The sequence below is a fragment of the Microtus oregoni genome, unplaced genomic scaffold (genome assembly GCF_018167655.1).
Source record: "Microtus oregoni isolate MIOR12 unplaced genomic scaffold, Mior012 000045F_ref0000178, whole genome shotgun sequence".
Lineage (NCBI taxonomy): Eukaryota > Metazoa > Chordata > Mammalia > Rodentia > Cricetidae > Microtus > Microtus oregoni.
Window position 1 is genome coordinate 13,846,084 of NW_024543219.1, and position 17,184 is coordinate 13,863,267.

Genomic DNA, 17,184 nt, shown 5'->3' on the forward strand with positions numbered 1-17,184 from the left:
GTACTCTGCTAAATGAATCACATTTCTAGTTCCTCAGCACCCTGTTTGAGGCAGTCTTAAGTAGCCCAGGCAAGCCTTGAACTTGCTGGCTTCCTGGCTCCACCTCAACTGCTGGGATTCATCTGGAGGTTCAAAGCATAGTTCTGGAGGAGTTGGTTTAGCTCTGGTGGGGACTCCTGGTGTATGACTTTACAATGGTAGAAAGGCTTGGGAGGGAGAGAGCACTGCTGGAAAACTACCTAACCCTTCCAAAGGCAAAGCCACCACAACCTAAGAATCGCTCCCTCCCTCCCTCCCTCCCTCCCTCCCTCCCTCCCTCCCTCCTTCCCTCCTCTCCCCTCCCTCCCCTCCCTCACTTCCCCTCCCCTCCCATCCTTCCCTCCCTCCCTCCCCTCCCCTCCCATCCTTCCCTCCCTCCCCTCCCTCCCTCATTCCATCTCTCCTTCCATCTCTCCTTCCCTCCCCTCCCTCCCTCCTTCCTTCTGCAGGACTGGGCTTTGTAGCTGAGCAGCAGTGCACTGCCTTTCAACTCCTCACAGGTTGTGGGGGCTAACGAGAAAGTCCCATGTGCAGAGATTTCTGTGATCCCTTCTGAGAAACCTAACTATCCTGCCACTATTAGGCAATTGAGTGTTACCTCCAGTCGGTACCAAAGATAGTTTTCTAATTATTTTCAAAAGAAGATGGCATTTTCCTGGCACACATCGTTCTTTGCTTCTGCAGTGCTAAATTGGATATCAGAATAGAATTTGGAAAGAAGAGTTCTGCCTTTTGCCTTTGACTACTATAACTTTCTTTTAAGAATAATGTAGGACTTGTCACACAAATATGCATACTTAATCTTTGGAGGAGGAGAGTTCTCTTGTTGGCAACAAATAATTGCATGGGTCAGTTACCTGCCTGGTCTCAAGTAGAGAGGCATGGAGTCTATGATGATGACAGTAGAGGACATGGGGTCTGTGATGACAGTAGAGGACATGGGGTCTGTGATGATGACAGTAGAGGACATGGGGTCTGTGATGATGACAGTAGAGGACATGGGGTCTGTGATGACAGTAGAGGACATGGGGTCTGTGATGATGACAGTAGAGGACATGGGGTCTGTGATGACAGTAGAGGACATGGGGTCTGTGATGATGACAGTAGAGGACATGGGGTCTGTGATGATGACAGTAGAGGACATGGGGTCTGTGATGACAGTAGAGGACATGGGGTCTGAGATGACAGTAGAGGACATGGGGTCTGTGATGACAGTAGAGGACATGGGGTCTGTGATGACAGTAGAGGACATGGGGTCTGTGATGACAGTAGAGGACATGGGGTCTGTGATGACAGTAGAGGACATGGGGTCTGTGATGACAGTAGAGGACATGGGGTCTGTGATGATGACAGTAGAGGACATGGGGTCTGTGATGACAGTAGAGGACATGGGGTCTGTGATGACAGTAGAGGACATGGGGTCTGTGATGATGACAGTAGAGGACATGGGGTCTGTGATGATGACAGTAGAGGACATGGGGTCTGTGATGATGACAGTAGAGGACATGGGGTCTGTGATGACAGTAGAGGACCTGGGGTCTGTGATGACAGTAGAGGACATGGGGTCTGTGATGATGACAGTAGAGGACATGGGGTCTGTGATGACAGTAGAGGACATGGGGTCTGTGATGACAGTAGAAGACATGGGGTCTGTGATGACAGTAGAGGACATGGGGTCTGTGATGACAGTAGAGGACATGGGGTCTGTGATGACAGTAGAGGACATGGGGTCTGAGATGACAGTAGAGGACATGGGGTCTGTGATGATGACAGTAGAGGACATGGGGTCTGTGATGACAGTAGAGGACATGGGGTCTGTGATGACAGTAGAGGACATGGGGTCTGTGATGATGACAGTAGAGGACATGGGGTCTGTGATGATGACAGTAGAGGACATGGGGTCTGTGATGACAGTAGAGGACCTGGGGTCTGTGATGACAGTAGAGGACATGGGGTCTGTGATGATGACAGTAGAGGACATGGGGTCTGTGATGAGGACAGTAGAGGGGCATTACAGAGTAATCTAATGAGCCATCAGCCAAACAGCAGCCAGATAGGGAATCATTAGAGGAGCTGATTGAGCCAGACATTGAGAAATCGATGCACTCATTTAACATACACACATGTATATTTTAAAATGCAAATTTTAAAGGGCCTCAAAACATTGTTTTAAAAAAAGAACATATGATTAAACTTGGGATTCTGTGTAAAAAAAAAATTGAACAAGTGATTTTTCTGCTTTTAAGGTACACAAAAGAAAGAATAAAAAAAAAGAAAGAATAATATCTAATTTACTGCTTAGTTATTGGATGGCATTCTGCTGCTAAGGAAACAAAGTTGTTAGTAAATACCTCAATTTTAATGAAACTGGCTGAAGGTATATGATTATGCTTCTAATTTTAGTATTTGCCATGGTGGTTTTATTCTACCATTAAAAGCTTTAAAGAAAATCTGCTGTGTATTTGAGTGTTGTTCTTTCTTATGTTGTCAGTAGTGGGGTATGTTAATAGTTGGGAATACTAGTCCTCTAAATCACTGGCACAATTACTGTCAGTCTCATCTAAGAAATTATTTCTAAGAATATATTGAGGTGCTAATTAGACATGATCTAAAGTCATTATGGGTGTTCTTTGATTCGTAGACATCAGTTGCAAAACAGCAACAAACCCCTCACAAAATGTGCAGGTAGCAGCACCCACGGTGTCCAGAGAATAGCAGTGTCTACTTCAGAGTGTGTGCAGGGCCTGAGTGAAATGGTTTGTTAGTCTTTGTGCTGTGTTCTGCCAGATAAATAGGTCCTAAATATGTAGAATATTGATTTTTAATTCTTTTCTTATTTTGTTATTCTAAAGTGTCTTCCAGGCCTGGCATGATGGCTCCCAGCTGTCGTCCTGGCCTGGTCAAGGAGTTGTCATGAGTCTGAGGCTAGCCTACATACATAGAGTTACAGGCTGGTTGTGTGCAGCGTGAGACCCCTGTTGGAAAACCACTAAAACAAAAAAACCTCACTCAAATTCCTGGTATATAATGTAGAAAATTTTTGTTATGTATTTTTGGCAAATGATGGGACTTAATTTGTTTTCACGTTAGTGTGTTTCTTCAGGACTTACCAGCAGCTTCAGTCTTAAGTGTTGTTTTTTTCCCGTTAAGTCATTGTAAGCACCAAATAATTTGAGTTCTTACCCATTTTTGTTATAGTCATCTTTCAGGCTGCTGGTGTAATTTTTTAAAAAATGTTTTTGAAGAAGCTCGGGAGATGGTTCATTAGGTAAAATATTTGCCTCGCAAGCCTAAGGACCTGTGTTTGATCTCTGGAACCCATTTTTTTTTTTTTTTTTTTAAAGGCAGCTCAATCTGTGACTTGCTTGGAATCCTAGTGCTGGGGAGGCAGAGATAGGTGGGTGGATCTTCTGAGCTTGCTCGCTAGTCAGCCTAACCTACGTGCTGGGTTCCAGATGATGTAAGAGGCCCTGTCTGGGGCTGTGCGGACAGCTGGTGACTGTTCCCAAGGTCGCCCACTGCTTTCATATGCATACACACAGATGTTTTGGGGAGAGATTAGAAATAGGGGCTGGAGGAATAAATCAGTGGTAGTCACCAGTAGGCTGGGAGTTTGTTGATCAACTGTATAGAAGTCAGGAGTAGGCAAGTGAGGTTTGTTTAGGGTTAGCAGCTCCAAGTGTTAGTGGTACAGCTCTCAGTGTTACTGTATCCCCTGAGTGCTGACAGCTCAGCTCCCTGCCACTGTGGTGACTGCTTAGCAGCCAGCTCCTGTAGCCTTGACACAGTCCGCTGCTGCTCCTTCACCCTCCCAGTCTCAGGTCTTTGTAGACCTTCTGTCTTTCCTGATTGCTCTCCAGGGTTCATCCATTCTAGCTGGGGGGTGTGCTTAGAGCTAATTGCCCCCCTGGTGTTATCTGCTCTTCCTGTAACCAGCTCAGCCTGTTCTAACTGCACTAAAAGATGAGTAGTTCCTAAAACCTGTAAGGTCACTGAACTAAGTCTTGTTGGGGTCTGTGACACAGTACAGGAAGGCAGTGCACGCACACAAGGCATGGCTCCCAGACTGAAGCATTTGAGGGGACGGCTGGTTATATAGGCAGCCATGCATGTAGTCGTACATCTGTCTGCTAGGCACACACTTTTTGCACAGTCATACTAGGCTGCACAGGAGTACTTGGTTTGCCTGTCCTATCTCTTGTGAGTCAGGGAGGTGGCGGGGTGTGGGAATAAAAGCTTTTACAAGGGGTGGGGTGGAGGGCAAAGTTTCCTAGGGGTTTGGCAGCACATCTGGAGTGGTTGTGGCTGCAGCAGTCTCTGAGGCAGTGGCTGATAGAGACGCTGTTGAAGCAGCAGCAGTGACTTCTGTAGCTGTTACTGTACTTTCTGTGGCCGTAGTAAGACTCCGTAGGATGGCTGCGTCTGACAGTCTTTCTGAGTGGCTGCGAGAGGTTTAGAGCATCCATTGCTGGCTGTGATGAGGACAGCTCAATGGATCAACAAAGAAGTAATTATTTAGGGCTCAGTGAGTGGAGAAAGGGGCTTGTTATCAAGCCTGACAACTGGAGTTCAGATGCCTGGATCCAGGTGCATGGTGAAGAGAGAACTGAGCCTGGCCTCTGAGTGAGTGAGTGTGTGTGTGTGTGTGTGTGTGTGTGTGTCTGGGTGCGAGCGCACACCTGATTATTTGATGGAAGTTCATGTGGCTTCTGCAGAAGTGGCCGAGTTGAAAAGGTAGTTGCTGCTGCCTTTGATGAGACCTTAGAAATGGCAGTGCCACTGTGTTCAGCTTTTTGTCACCTTGAGTCATCTGGGAAGAGTGAGCCTCTGTTGAGAAAGTGCCTCCATCAGATCGGCCTGCATGTAAGTATGCGGGGCATTTTCTTCTATACATTTTTATTTTATTTTATTTTTTTTCTTTTAATCACTGCTTGGCCCATTCTCTTCTAGGCTAATTCTCACATATTAATTTAACCCATTTCTAATCATCTGTGTGTAGCACCCCAAGATGCGCTTACCGGAGAGATTCTAGCCTAGTCCATCCTGGGTCGGAGCTTCATCCCGGGAGCGGGGCATGGCGTCTCTCTCTGAGGAGTCTGCTCCCGAGAGAGCTGTGGAGTCTCTGAGCTCACTTCCTCTTCCTCCCAGCATTTTGTTCTGTTTACTCCTCCCACCTATCCTCTAACCAATAAAATGGGCCAGGGCAGTGCCTTTATTAGCCAATGACCTTCCTCCATCATTTCCCCTTTTTTGGTTTAAACAAAAAAAAAAAAAGGCTTTAACATAGCAAAATTACATATAACAAAACAGTTATCAAGTAAAAGTTACAATAATCTTTATCATAACTAAGGAAAACTATAACTATAACTAACTATTCTTAACTCCATCAAAGACTCCAGAAAGATATATTACCTAAGTAAACAAGAACTAAGAAACTTCAAACTCTAGAAATGACAAAGACATCTCGCTGCCTGGACAGTCACCCAAAGTTCTTTTGTACCGTTGGGGCATCCATCTTCAGCCTTCAGGCCCATGGTATCCAGCAGACATTTCCATAAAGCAGGAAAATTCAAAGTCAATTCAGTCACTATCTGTTGTGTCCTGCAGAATGTCTCGCAGACTCTTTCAAAATGAATCAGGAACCCCGAAAGATCATCTCACCTTAGGCAAGTTCAGTAGTCCTCTCTCTGTGGGTTCTCTGTGTCCAGTTTATGCAATAGTCCAGGCAAGAGCAGTTTCTTGCCCAAATGGCTATCAAACTCCATAAGGATCCTCTTCGATGCCCATCTTCCTCTTGAAGTAGATTGGTGCTGACAGGAGCAGAGTGTCTCATTGTCATGAAAAGTCCTCAGTTATTAAAACATTAAATGTCCTATTCTGTAATCTTTGAAAGACATGAAGAATGTCTATCTAAAATATATCTCTATATATCTAGAAAATCTAACTAACATGACTACAAGCTTTACTATTATCGATGATTATCCATTAACAGCCTATATTTCTTAATTATACAGTACATATTTAAATGAACTACACAATCACAATACCTTAATCAAAATCAGAAACACTTATACATATAACAAAATTGACCGTAAATCTCTATCAATAAAGCAAAATCTATACTAATGCAAATTATTCATACCTATATCATATCCCCCTTTAAATGTAAAAGAACGTTTATAAACCATATTTGGGAACATGGGCGCAGTTTTTTCTCTCCAAACTGCTTCCTGCTGAATGGGGGCGTTGTTAATTAGGTCTTTCACGGTATAACCTGTGTGTTAGCTTCATCTCAGTTGGCAGTTGAGCAAAGCAATTTTCTGAAGGTGTTCACACCAACCCTTCAGGAGGGCGTGGTCCATCATACCAAATCGGAATAGAAGAAATGAACAGCGTCTCATCCTCTGTGAAAACAAAATAAGAAACTCTTTTCCAAAGTATCATATCCTTAGATCCAAATTTTGAAATCATACCCTCATGATATCCGTTCTGGTTCCACTTGGCAGCCCATATAATGAAATGTCTCTCTGTACTTAGCTCCTTCACAGTCAAAAAATTTAAAGAAAACACAATGTACATAATCCAGACTCTCTGTGAATTTTCCATTTTTACGTGGCTTATTTTTTACTCTATCACTTTACTTTATTCTGTCTCTTTAAAGACTTTACCTTTTTTTTTTAACATTAACTTTATTTTCTATATTTTTTTTTCTTCTCTCTCTCAAGCCCACGTACATTCATCCAACAGTGCGACTCCTTTAGTGGTCTGAATCTGTCCTATTGTGAATCAATTTTTTACTATCCAGGAGCACTTTTGATTTGCGCCTTTAAATCACTAGGCGCTTAAGAATCTAAGCTTTGACATTCCTAGGTTAACTTTTTGCTTTTTGAGCATATATCTTTGACCTGGAATAACCCTGTAGACCAGGCTGTCTTTGAACTCTCAGAGATCCGCCTGTCTCTGCCTCCCAGGCATTGGGATTAAAGGTGTAAACTACTACACCTTGAACTCACAGAGATCTGTTTGCCTCTGCCTTCTAGGCACTGGGATTAAAGGCGTGTGCTACCACACACAACCACTCTCTTCCTTTTTTTTTGTTTTTTACTTTAAAAACTTCAACTTTTAGTCTGCATATATTTTTAACACACTTTAAACCATTCAGAAATTTTCTCTGTCTTTGAATCTCTCTTTACTGTATATCTCTCTTTTTCTGACCACATGAGCCTTTAATTTACCAAGCAATATCAGTAGGATTAAAGGCGTGGCTTTGCCGGCTGGATCCAGCCCATTCCTTAGCTTTCCAGCCTCATGGCTGAGGTACTGGCTGTAGCCAGCAAGCCAGCTTCAGCAGCCTGTGCTTGCAAACCGCACAAACCGCCTGCGTAAAAGAGTCAGAGTTTGTCCTGGCAGGACAGCCCAGAAAGCCGGCATTTTTAAACGGCGCAGCTTTTTTCCTGCTACGGCTGAAAACCGAAAAGCATGTGTTCAGCTTTTCGTCAACACCATTTAAGTGTTTCGTGGCAGGACCTCTTAATGAGCTGCAGGCTTTGCAGCTAAATCTGAGTCAGGAAGCCTCTCTTAGATGAGGCGCTTGCTTGCCTCTGGCAAGCAGAGCAGACCCGAAACACAGAGAGTCTAGTTGCCATCAAACAAATCGTAGCACTTTACTCCAAATGCTCTATTCAAAAGTTCTGTCTCCCGCAGGAGCCAGACAGAGATCGCAATGGCAGCACAGCCCCAGGAAGTCGCACTTTAAAATGACACAGCGTTTTTTCTGCTACTGTTGCCGAATCAGGAAATCTCTCTACAGCACACCACCAACAAACAGCAAAAATCTGTGTTAAACTCTCTCTCCCTTATTTTTAAGCCTTCTCAGGTTTTTTAAATGGGTTTAGTTGTCCACACGTCTGGGCGCCAACTGTAGTAATAAGGGCAGCGGCGGAGCTGCGTCCCCAACACCCCGGCCGCCTGCCCAGCTAGCTTATGCCCCGAAATAATTACACGGACACTGTAGTCTTTTAATCACTGCTTGGCCCATTCTCTTCTAGGCTAATTCTCACATATTAATTTAACCCATTTCTAATCATCTGTGTGTAGCACCCCAAGATGCGCTTACCGGAGAGATTCTAGCCTAGTCCATCCTGGGTCGGAGCTTCATCCCGGGAGCGGGGCATGGCGTCTCTCTCTGAGGAGTCTGCTCCCGAGAGAGCTGTGGAGTCTCTCTTCTATACATTTTTAAATTTTATGTATTTGGGTGTTGGCCTCCTTGTTGTGTCTATGCACCAGTCCTGTGTCCAGTGCTTGTGCAGGCCAAAGGAGGGCGTCAGAAGCAGTTACAGACAGTTGTGAGCTGCTGTGTGGGTGCTGGGAATTAAAACTAGGTTCTCTGGAAGAGTAGCCAGTAGATTTAACCTGGGTCATCTCTCCAATTCATATAGTTGAGATAGGTGAACAGCGTCAAAAACAATTGCTTAATGCTTTAGATTTCATATAAGGGAGAGAGTGAAGTTAGGAAAATAGCTCGTTTCCTGAGGGTTACAGAAGTAGCATACATCAGACCAGACTTTTGGTCTTCTGTTGTTTCCTGGGGTCCTCGGTCCATTTCTGCTCTCGCTAACTATCTGAAGTGAAGTCCTCGAGCTGCAGCTCCTAGTATCCTGACAGGCTTTCGCTGACACTGCTTCTGCAAAGCAGCCTTTTGAAAATGGTATCTCACATGTAGCATCCAATGCATATAAGTTTACAAATTATAGAAGGAAATAAAATATGATCTTCCAACTCTGTTTTTAAAAACTGGCCTTATTTGTGTCTTGAAAAAGGAAGCCTTTTTCCGATACTGCTTTTTAAGTAGTAAGTTTTTACTGTGTAAAGGAGAAAGGGCACTTCATCTGCAGAAGGGCCAGTTGTTCCTTTGTCCTAATAGCTAATTCCAAGATAGTTAAATGTGATCTCCACCCATTTCGTTAGGCTACAGCCTTTGCTCTCCTGAACTTAAGACTGATTATTCAAAATTGCTTTGTGTGTGCTTTGGCACAGCATGAAGGGACCCTAATAACAACTGCCATTATGTTTTACACAGCTTGTAGTTACTTCTACAAATAAAAGGGCACAACAGGAGAGCATGGCAGGTCAAAGTTCTGCTCCCAGTGTTAGATAAAATCTGTTCTACACTTCGATGCCTTTGTGTTTCCCTTGCGACCTACCTACTGTATTTTCTGTTCCTTGTTAACTAAAATGTGTTTGTGACTCACTCAAACCTTAACATGTGTGCAGTATATCTAACCATATTGACATTTTTCTTTTTCTTTCCTTTTTATCTTGTAAGATGAGGCCTTACTGTGTTGCCCAGACTGGCTTCACTCTCCCTTTGAATTCTTTTCACAGTGGTAAGCGAAGCAAAATGTGCGACTTAGTATGTTTGAACAGCTAAGCACTTAAATAATTGTGCATGACTCTCGTCCATCAAATGTTTGTTTACTTTTATCTCGTTTAGAGTATACACTTTGGGGTAGAGCTTGTTTTCCTTTCCTTTCCTTTCTCTTTTTCTTTCTTTTTTTAAGACCGTTTTGCTATGTAGCTCTCTTTTCTACTGCTGTGAAGAGACACCATGATCAAGCCAACTTATAAAAGAAAGCATTTAATTGGAGGCTTACTTAGAGTTTCAGATGGTGAGTCCATGAACATTGTGGCAGGAAGCATGGCAGCAGGCAGAGAGGCACGGTGCTGGGGCAGGAGCAGAGAACTTACCTATGCACAGGCAGCGGGCAAAGAGAGGCAGGGTCTGTCCTGGGCTTTTGAAACCTCAATGCCCAGTAATACACCTCCTCCAAAAAGGTCACACCTCCTAATCCAGTGATTTTCTTGCCTTTGCTAAGCTAGCATTGCTGGCATGTGGCCCCACACCTTCCCTTTATTGTATCTAGTAAGTGATATGGAAGGAGAATGTAAATACCCAGCGTAGAACTCAGGAAAAGTGCCTGTATTGCTTCAGAACGTTATCTCAATAATACTTGCTCACTGACCTCTTTAGGAGAGACCTTCATGGCACCTTTATGTGACTATTAGCATTTCCATTTTATTAACTGACAAGTGGAGGGTCAGAAAAAACAATCATTTTGCTTAGAGTTGCAGACACATAATTCCAGTTCATATATATACATATATATGTTTATATACACAATATGTATATACACACATTTGTATATACATATACATAATCACGTTGAGACTGTTGTTCTGAGGATGAAACCAGGGCTTTGTACTTGAGTGTTCTCCTACAGAGTTGCTAAGTCCACCCCCTCTGCTCCTTCTTTAAACGTTTGCTTTAAGTGACTGATTTCTAGGGTCATTTTGTCCTTTGGGAAAGTCACTGGATGACAAAATATTGAATATATGAAGTAAACCAGAATTTGATGACATGGTACACATAGAAAGAAAGTGTAGTACCTTTGGTTTCTCAAAAAATGCACTGTAATAACCCTGGCACTAGGATTGCAGTACCGTGTGTGTGTGTGTGTGTGTGTGTGTGTGTGTGTGTGTGTGTATGTGGTGCGCGCACACACACATATACACTTTTAATCCCAGCACTCTGGAGGCAGAGACAGGTGATCTCTCTGAGTTCAAGGCAGCCTTGTCTACAGAGCGAGTTTCAGGACAGCCAAGGCTACACAGAAACCTCTCTCTAAAACCAAAATATGAGAGAGAATGAGTACAAACTAAAACTATGTTTTTTTTTCAACTTGAAGTATATTGTTATTTACATTTAATCATAAGTATTAAGTGTAGTAAGAGCTGCGGGCCTCTTCCCACAGCCTGGCTCCTGGCCGCCTGGCTAGCTTATACCCCAAAATAACAACACACAAACTGTATTAATTTAAACATTGCCTGGCCCATTTCTATTAATTTGTGTAGCACCGAGGTGTGCTTACTGGGAAGATTCTAGCCTACGTCCATCCTGGGTCAGAGCTTCATCGCGTCTGCCCCAGAGAGGAGAGGAAATGGCATCTGTCTGAGGTGTCTTACCTCGCTTCCTCTTCCTCCCAGCATTCTGTTCTGTTTACTTTACCCACCTATGTTCTAACCTATCAGGGCCAAGCAGTTTCTTTATTAATTAACCAATGACCTTCTTCCATCATTTCCCCTTTTTCTGTTTAAACAAAAAAAGAAGGCTTTAACTTTAACATAGCAAAATTACATATAACAAAACAGTTATAAAGCAAGAATTACAGTTACAATATTTACATCTACTTTATCTTTTATCATAACAAAGGAAAACAACTATAACTATCTATTCTTCAACTCCATCAAAGACTCCAGAAGGATATAATATTACCTAAGTAAATGAGAAGTAAACAACTTACAAAACTCTAGAAATCACAAGAGACATCTTGCTGCCTGGACAGTCACCCAAAGTTCCTCTGTACTGTTGGGGCATCCATCTTCGGCCTTCAGGCCCATAGTATCCAGAGACATTTCCATGAAGCAGGAAATTTCAAAGGCAGTTCCGTCACTATCTGCTGCATCCTGAAGAATGTCTCGCAGACTCTTTCATGAATCAGGAACCCCAAAAGATCATCTCACCTTTATGCAAGTTCAGTAGTCCTCTCTCTGCAGGTTCTCTGTGTCCAGTTTATGCAATAGTCCAGGCAAGAGCAGTTTCTTGCCCAAATGGCTATCAAACTCCATAAGGATCCTCTTTGATGCCCATTTTCCTCTTGAAGTAGATTGATGCTGCCAGGAGCAGAGTGTCTCATTGTCATGAAAAGCCCTAAGTTATTAAAACATTAAATGTCATATTCTGTAGTCTTTGAAAGATATGAAGAATGTCTATCTAAAATATATCTATGCACATCTAGAAAATCTAACTAACATGATTACAAGCTTGATTATTATTAATTATTATGTATTAACAACCTATATACATTACATTTTTAAATGAACTACACAATCACAATACCCTAATCAATATCAGAAATACATATAACAAAATTGACCTTAAATTTAAATCACTAAAGCAAAATCCATATCAATGTAAATTATTCATACCTACATCATATCCCCCTTTAAATGTAAAAGAACATTTATAGACAATATTTGGAAATATGGGCACAGTTATTTCTCTCCAAACTGTTTCCTGCTGTATGGGGGCGCTGTTAATCATATATTTCAGGGTATAACCTGTGTGCTAGGTTCATCTCAGTCGTCAATTCAGTGAAGTAATTTTTTGAGGGTGTTCACAGCAACCTTTCAGGAGGGCGTGTGGTCCATCATACCATATTGGGATAGAAGCAATCCACAGGGTTTCATCCTCTGTGAAAACAAAAGAAGAATCTCTTTTCCAAAGTATCATATCCTTAGATCCAAATTCTGAAGTCAAGGTATTTTCAAAATATCTATGTTGGATTAGTTCAGCAGCATTTATAAACAAATATTTTTTAGCAGCTATTGCTCCTTCCTCACCATTCAAATAATTCAAAGAGAGCATAATAGCATACAGTATCAAAATTCTCTGTTTATTTTCCATCTTTGTACAGCTTTATTTTAACTCTATTTTGTTTATTTTTACTTTTAGAGACAGGTTTTCTGTGTATCTTTGTCCTGGAATAACTCTGAAGACCAGGCTGTCCTTGAACTCTCAGAGATCTGTCTGTCTCTGCCTCCCAAGCATTGGAATTAAAGGCGTGTGCTACCACACCTTGAAGTCACAGAGGTCAATCTCCCTCTGCCTTCCAAGTGTTGGGATTAAAGGTGTGTCCTACCACACCCAACTACTCCCTTTCTTCCTTTTTTTTTGGTTTTTTACTTTAAGAACTTTATCTTTTAGTCTGTATATATTTTCAACACACTGTAAATCATTTAGAGGTTTTCTTTGTTTTTGAATCTCTCTTTACTGTATCTCTTTTTCTGAACACATGAGCCTTTAAATTACGGAGAAATATGGGTAGGATTAAAGCCGTGACTTTGGCAGCTAGATCCAGCCCATTCCTTAGCATGGGCTGGATACCTCATGGCAGAGGTACCGGTTGTAGCTATGTTTACCGCCACAACACTATGGCGTTTTAAGGTCCCTGCCAGCAAGCAAACTGCATCATTCTGCTCACAGACCACATTTAGTCAGACTGCCTTCTTGAGTCTGAGTCAGAGTTTGCCCTGGCAGGACCGCCCAGAAAACCGGCATTTTAAAACAGCACAACTTTTTTCCTGCTACGGCTGAAAACAAACAAGCATTCAGTCGGCTTTTATCAACACCATTTAAGTGTTTTGTAGCAGGACCTCTTAAGAGCTGCAGGGTTTTGCAGCTAAAGCTGAGTCAGGAAGCCTCTCTTAGATGAGAGTGCTTGCTTGCCTCTAGCAAGCAGAGCAGACCCGAGAAATTGCTGCTACCACGTCGGGCGCCATTCTGTAGTAAGAGCTGCGGGCCTCTTCCCACAGCCTGGCTCCTGGCCGCCTGGCTAGCTTATACCCCGAAATAACAACACACAAACTGTATTTATTTAAACACTGCCTGGCCCATTTCTATTAATGTGTGTAGCACCAAGGTGTGCTTACCGGGAAGATTCTAGCCTACGTCCATACTGGGTCAGAGCTTCATCGTGTCTGCCCCAGAGAGGAGAGGAAATGGCATCTGTCTGAGGTGTCTTACCTCGCTTCCTCTTCCTCCCAGCATTCTGTTCTGTTTACTTTACCCCCCTATGTTCTAACCTATCAGGGCCAAGCAGTTTCTTTATTAATTAACCAATGCCCTTCCTCCATCAATTAAGTACTACTATATCTGAGGATCAGATTTTCAGAAGAAAATGTGGTTTACTAGAAAACAGTATCCAGTACTTAGGAGTTGAAATACTTCAATCAGTACCATACATTCTTGCTTAGTTTGCTGATATTTAAATGACGAGATTGTAGGAAATGTGATCATCAGTACCTCTTTAAATGCTCCACACTGATGATGGCTTTTTATTGCTTACTTCATTTTTACTGTGTGTATTTGTGTGTGGAACTGTGCTGGCATGCATGTGGAGGTCAGAGGACATTTTTTAGGAGTCAGTTCTCTTCATCGGGGCTTTTATAAATTGAATTTTATAAATTGCTTGTTTATTGAACCATCTTGCTGGCTTGCTGAGTATGTTTTTACAAGCGTGGAGGTGGTGGGGAGGGGCTGCATCTATGTTTGCATGATGGAGAGTACTTGACCTCCATGAATTTCTAATGAGACAATGTTTTCTTCCAACTCTGTTAGCAACACCTTTGACATTATCATCAATAGAATGTAGAAATACTCTCTTTAAAAAAATTTCAGATAATATAATCGCATTTCTGCCTTCTCTTTTCTTCCTCCAAACCCTGACATATACCTTTCACTCTTTCCTGCTGTTTGCACTAATGGTTATTACATGCATATATGTATATTCATATACATTCCTAACTATAGCATTAAGTCTGTATGTATATGTTACCAGTGTGTATGTTTCCAGGGTAGACCATTGGTATTGAATAATCAATAGGTGTGCTCTTCCCTGGGGAAAAGAATCTTGTCATTCCCAGCTTCCCTTAGTTGCTTGTAGTTCTCTGTCAGTTGAGCTTTTCTCTCCACGTGGGCATCTGTATTGGTGTCATCTTTCAGCTCTTGTTTGGGCAGTCATGTTGGTAAGCCTTATGGGTGTAGTTTCTGATATTGCTGGAGACACACTCAGAGCAGACTCCCTGATCTTCTAGCTTTTAACAGTCTTTCCACCTCCTCTTCTGCAATGTTTGCTGAGCCTTAGGTGTATTAGGGAGTATTTTGTAGATGTCTCGTGAGGTGTGTGCCTGACAACTCTGTTTTGATTGGGTGTAGTTTTCTGTAGTGGTCACCTGACTGCTATACTGAGAAATTTCCATTATGGGGGCTGAAGAGTTGCTTGTTGAGTATAAAGACTGTGTTTAGGTTGTTGTTAGAATTGTGCTCACTTAGTAAAGTATTGGTTGTAGGTTTTCGGATAGCAGTGCCCTCACTAGCGTGGAGTAGCTAGCCAGGTTTCCAGTACCAGGTGTAGTTTCCCTCTTGTTGAGCAGGATAAGTAATCTTTTATCACATCCTGCTTGCTGCAGAAATCTTGTAAATGTTTATGTTAGTCACTAATTAGAAATTAAGGTGGTAAAAACTTATTAGAGCATGCTACTTAATTTGTTAAAAAGGAAAAATTAGAAGCAGAGGCTGGAGGATCGCTTGAGTTCTAGGCCAGTCAGGGTTACACAGTGGAGACTGCCTTGGGTGTTGATGCTAAGAAACTGGACTGGGCGTGTGGTTCAGTATTAGATTGCTGACCTAGCATGCCTGAGTTCCTCAACTGAATTCTAGAATTGATTTTCTCTTGTGGATACATCCACACACTTTAAAATATGCCGAGAAGAGCTGACGCTCTGCCAAAGGAGTTTATTGCACACCCTTGGATTAAAGATTAAATAGCTCAGCTTGGTTCTGGTTTAGGGTAGCACTCTATCAGACTGAATCAAGGACTTCCAGACTGATAATCTCTGCTGATGTCACATGTCTCTCATACTGAGTTTGGGTGGCAGTAAAGACAAATTGGTGGTTGTGATCATCTGCTTTTCTTTTGTTTCTTTTTATTGATGTTTTTCTTATCTCTGTTTTGGACACATTTATTTGGAAGAATTAAGGTTGTAAGTAGTTGTTCCATTTGATGGCTTTAGGAAAAGACCTTGGAGGTTATCTGCTGTGGATTTTCCAGGCAGGAGGACTAGCTTGCCAGGAACAGAAGTTACCAAATAACACATGAACTATACAAAATATTTCTGAGACAGGTCAGTTGGGAAGTTGTTTTACCTTAGAAATATGAGGTCATTGGCCCCTGAGTGAGAGGAGGCTCGGGAGTGACAGTAGTTGAGGATTAACTGGCTTTAGGAAGGAAATAGGAATAAAGTTAGTAAGAATTTATGGAAAACTGAAAAGCTTAATTGGAACACAAAGACTGCTGGAGTGGTCAGGTGGAGGGGGTGGGGGAGGTGAGCCATTATTCCAAGTGTTACAAGTTTATCTTTAGCAGATAGGTTACAATGAGTTTCCAGATCCTTATCAATGGGTATAGGAGTGACTGTTTTAATAGTGATAATGAGGCAGCTGTTCCCAGGAGGAGACTTAGTCACGCAGGATTGTCAGAGCCCAGAAATAGTTTGGGAAAACTCAGGTTGGAAAAAAGCAAACTGTTTCAAAACAAAACAAAAACTTGAAGCTGTTTTTTAGGGATGGTGAAATGGGAATTGACAGAGGTGGCAACCATCTCCTATCCAGGGAAGTGGTGAGCTTTCCAGAAGGCATCTGGAGGACTGCAGGTTAACATGAAGTGTGAAGACTGTGAAACTGAAAACAGCTACTGATCTGAAGTTAGGGGTTTTTTTTTTGGTTTGGTTGTTTTTTTTTTTTTAAGGTTTTTTTTTGTTTTGTTTTGTTTTTGGATTTTCGAGACAGGGTTTCTTTGTAGCTTTGGAGCCTGTCCTGGAACTAACTCTTGTAGACCAGGCTGGCTTTGAATTTACAGAGATCCACCTGCCTCTGCCTCCCAAGTGCTGGGATTAAAGGCATGCACCGCCACTGCCCGAATGAAGTTAGATTCTTTATATAAATTGGCTAAACAATTTTACATTAGAAAAAATATCTGGTAGCAGCTTTGATTTAAAAAGGAAAGATTTATTTTTATTTACATGTAAGTGTGTTTGTGTGAGTGTATGATACGTGTGTGCACATGTGCCCAAAAAGGTCAGAAGGCAAAGTTTCAGGCTGTTGTGAACCACCTGATGTGGGTGCCAGAACTGAACTAGGTAAGATCCTGTAGTAAAGCAATAAGCTCTCTGAGCCACTGAGTCATCTCTCCAGGCCCTGGTAGCAGCCTTTTGATAGAAAAACTTAAATAGCATTTCATGCTGTGGGATTACTCTGCCTGGTGTTAGAAGTGGGAAGTGTTCATGAACTTTTAAACCGCACTGCTCTTAACACCAGGGTTTACTAATTAATAATGGAGACAAGGTATTGGTTAGCATCATTAGGCCAAAAAGGGTGAAAGGGTAGGCTGTCTTTATGTTTGTCTATTTTATTTCAGATCTAGGAGCAAAAGAATTTTTATGTTAGGATTACTTTATGGCTGCCTGAAT

General features: G+C 42.2%; 1 protein-coding gene across 6 annotated transcripts in view; it reads left to right on the top strand.

Annotated features, from left to right (window-relative positions):
* The window catches only part of Fbxo34 (F-box protein 34), a 64,482-nt gene that overhangs the window by 17,544 nt on the left and 29,754 nt on the right, over positions 1 to 17,184 (top strand). For 3 of the 6 annotated variants that reach the window (XM_041633993.1, XM_041633994.1, XM_041633991.1), the window contains exon 1: positions 4,424 to 4,902. The exons of the other annotated variants lie outside the window; for them this stretch is intronic. Coding sequence is in view for 1 of the 3 variants with exons in the window: in XM_041633991.1 (XP_041489925.1) it covers positions 4,901 to 4,902 (2 nt within the window). In the remaining 2 variants the exon portion in view is untranslated. Of the gene's footprint in view, positions 1 to 4,423; positions 4,903 to 17,184 lie in introns of those variants that run through there. 6 annotated transcript variants of the gene reach the window in all.